We start from the raw sequence: 3571 nt of genomic DNA on the forward strand, positions 1-3571 counted from the left end.
CAATGGATCCCCTCAACACCTAAACGGATCCCCTCAACACCTCGGCTGCGCCTAGAAATTCTGTCCATGAAAGTAATGAACAGAATCGGTGACAAAGGGCAGCCTTGGCGGAGTCCAACTCTCACCGGAAACGAGCCCGACTTACTGCCGGCAATGCGGACCAGACTCTGATACCGGTCGTACAAGGACCTGACAGCCCGTATCAAATGGCCCGGTACCCCATACTCCTGGAGAATCCCCCACAAGGCCCCCCTTGGGACACGGTCGAACGCCTTCTCCAAGTCCACAAAACACATGTAGACCGGTTAGATGAACTGAGAGCTGGTCCAGTGTTCCACGACCAGGACGAAAACCGCACTGCTCTTCCTGAATCCGTGGCTCGACTATCGGACAGACCCTCCTCTCCAGGACCCCTGAATATATATATATATAGTCTTTTATTTTTTATCTTATGGCAGATTATTTTTCACTTAATTTAAGAAATATGATGCTCTTCAGACAAGTGAAACAATCTACCAATGGAATAAGAACAATTGCACTTGATACAATTCTTGAACTAAGGGAAAATGTCCAAGGTAAAAAGGATAAATAATCTTGCATTCTGCTCTATTATACTCAAAACAGTGGACATAAGATGAAAAATACTTTGTTAGATGGACAGTTTTTCTAAGCTCCTGTGCAGATATCATAACACAACACTGGGACAAAAATACAAAAAAAGCAACATGCAAGATTTTGGAAAACATTCATTATGAAATCTATGATTCTACGAGCCTCTGCGTCTCAAGTAAGAGAGCTGAGACGCCCACAAAGTGTGAGACGCAGTCTAGAGACTCTCTGACGATCATTGTTCAGCAAGTCCCCAGCAGTTGCAGCTCTGTGAGATTCTACTTTAAGTCTCGTTGGATTGAAGATGATTGCTTCAGAAGTGTTGACCAGAGACACAGCTGGAAGGATTTTGTTCGCGCAGCACACACAAGACAATACATTCATCTATGTTTTATAAAAACAACGACTGCAGCCAAAGCAAATAATCACTGCTGCATGTTTAAGCATCTGTGCCGCAGACAGAGGCTAACAGTTAGCAGAGGCAGCAAAGACAAACACTTCATGATCAACAGTTAACTGGTCGTGGCAGCGATGCACTCCAGACCGCAGCACCGAACTCAGTTTGCAAGGCAAAGCCACGAGTAATTACAGTGGATTACACGGGATGAAGAGGAGGTGAGGCAGAGCCGAGGGAGGGGTTTGGGGTCAGGACAAAAGGCAGGAAGAGAAAACGCTGGCCAGCCAACAGAAGACGAGAGGCACGGCTGAAGATAAGGTGAGGAGCTCAGACAAAGCAGCCTGGGGATTTACTGGTCGGCTCAACCGCTGGGAAGCAAATATTAAAAAAAAACATCCCTGACTTCATGACAGCTGACACTCCTGAGCGTAATAATACCTGAAGCTCGTAGCAACAATTACAAGTGGCCGAACAAAACAGCCGAGGCGACCTTTTCATGGCATGAAGCTGCTCGATGCGCCGCCACTCACCGGCTTATCGGTGAAAGGGGTCGACTCGGAGGGGGCCATGTCATAATAGGGAGGCTGAAGAGGAAGCTTCTGCATCTCCTCCTCCTTGTCGAGATGAACCACCTGCAAGAAGAAGCACAAAGAGCTCAGCGTGGAAACCGCTACGTTTTTTGTTGCGGGCGTCGGTTCAAAGAAACGACAAATCAAAACATCATGTTAAGTGTTTTTGATTTCTTTTAGCTCACGTTAGTTTTATTTTCTTTTGGAGCTAATGAGCAGAAACTGACATCATTAATCTGACATCTGACTACATCTTGACTGCAGTTTAAACTTTGACTGCCAACGTTGAACTCTTTATGAACACCGGCGTTATTTTGTCCAATTAATCAGCCCCACATCACACAGACACATGATGCAAACTTCTGAAACCGCAGAGCGGGAACGCTGCAGCAAAGCTGGAAGAAAGCTTCACAACATTCGCAAAAGAGGTGTTTTTTCACACTTAAAGAGGAAATTTGATTAAAAGTTAGATTTGTCACACATTAGTTGGAGCTTGGTCAACAGTTTATTTTTTTCAAATGTAGATGACATGTTTTAAATCTAACATAATTCAGAACAAACAAGGATTTTCTTTGTACCATGAAAACAACAGAACATAAAAAGAACTTTTAATAACAGCACAAACTTGGAATCAATCTTATAATGAGTCATGTTGGCGTTTATTCAGATATTTTTATCAAACCAAAATTGTGTTGGAATTTGGATTCTTGCAAAAACAAAAATCCCTCAGAAAGGATCATTTTTTTTTATCAGTGTTTTGGACAAACAGTCTGTGAGATTAAAAACCAAACTGTTGTCCAGAACTCATGGACGCGGAAAGCTTTAATACAAAAAAATGCTTTAAAACAAACACTAAACTTGTTCAACAGATTATTTGCTTTAAGTAAAAAATGTGGCTTTAAGTCTATGAAATATACTGGTCTTTGTTTTTTTTTTAATGTCTAACTTTAAAAATGACATTGGAGAACATTAGATTTGGTGAGGATGCTTACACACAATCCTTTATATTTATGCCCCACCCCTGCAGTTTTTGTTTTGTTTATTTATTTTTATTTTATTTATTTTCAAGATTTTTGGTCAACTGTAGACGTGCCTAATCTTCACATGATCTACATCTCTAGCCCAGGGGTTCTCAAGCTATTTGGGTCTGGGGACCCCTTACAAGGGCAACAGGGACCCCCTCATAAACCCCATGTTGTTTTAAAAGACTAAAAGTCATTTCAACCCCAAATGCCATGGGAATATATATTTTTATTAAGTTTATTATGTTTGTTTTTATTAGTTCTTTGTTCTCCGTGCATTAAAAAATAAAAAACAAATGAACAATTTGGTGAAATTTTTGAAGGAGCCCCAAGATACCTCTCGCAGACTCCTGGGGGTCCTGGGGCCCCAGTTTGAGAACCTCTGCTCTAGCCAACGGTTTTACAATTGACCCCATTATTGGGGAGGGGGCTCGATCTGAAAAGTGGGGTGTCTGGACATACAAAATGCTTATAACTCAAAAACTATTTAACAAAGTAGCATCAGATTTTTATTTATTTATTTATTCATTTATTTATTTATTTGGCTTTAATGAAGGGCTATCCATTGGGCCCACCAACGAGCCCCCACCCACCCCCTCTGTACCCCCTGTTCTGATGACTGAGTTCTGTGCATTAGGGCTCTGCGTACATGTGGGGGTGGTATCGTTATTAGTTTAGTTGCCACACAGTTAAGGTCTTGTTTATGCTTGATAAAAAGCCCTGCAACACTCTCTACAATCTATATATTAATGTAGATTGTGGAAAATTTGGAGAAAACACTTTAAATATGAGAAAAAGTAAAAAGGATTGAAATGCTGCCATCATCTCCTGAGAGAAACTGGTTAACCATGGCACTGCTCCAGTCTTAAGTACCCATCAAATCGTTTTTTCCCACATCATCTAAATGCTCAACTGCACCCTCACCACGCTCTGTCAGCTGCACATTCCCAGTTAATATATATATATATATATAT

The 3571-nt window shown here is 41.4% G+C and overlaps 1 protein-coding gene across 1 annotated transcript in view; it reads right to left on the reverse strand.

Moving 5' to 3' along the window:
• The window catches only part of LOC106532679 (nectin-1), a gene marked incomplete in the record, with an annotated part of 94703 nt that overhangs the window by 10700 nt on the left and 80432 nt on the right, over positions 1–3571 (reverse strand). The window contains 1 exon segment of the mRNA XM_014028809.1: positions 1537–1638. Within this exon segment, the coding sequence (XP_013884263.1) occupies positions 1537–1638 (102 nt within the window).

Source organism: Austrofundulus limnaeus, unplaced genomic scaffold (assembly GCF_001266775.1).
Source record: "Austrofundulus limnaeus strain Quisiro unplaced genomic scaffold, Austrofundulus_limnaeus-1.0 Scaffold810, whole genome shotgun sequence".
Taxonomy (NCBI): domain Eukaryota; kingdom Metazoa; phylum Chordata; class Actinopteri; order Cyprinodontiformes; family Rivulidae; genus Austrofundulus; species Austrofundulus limnaeus.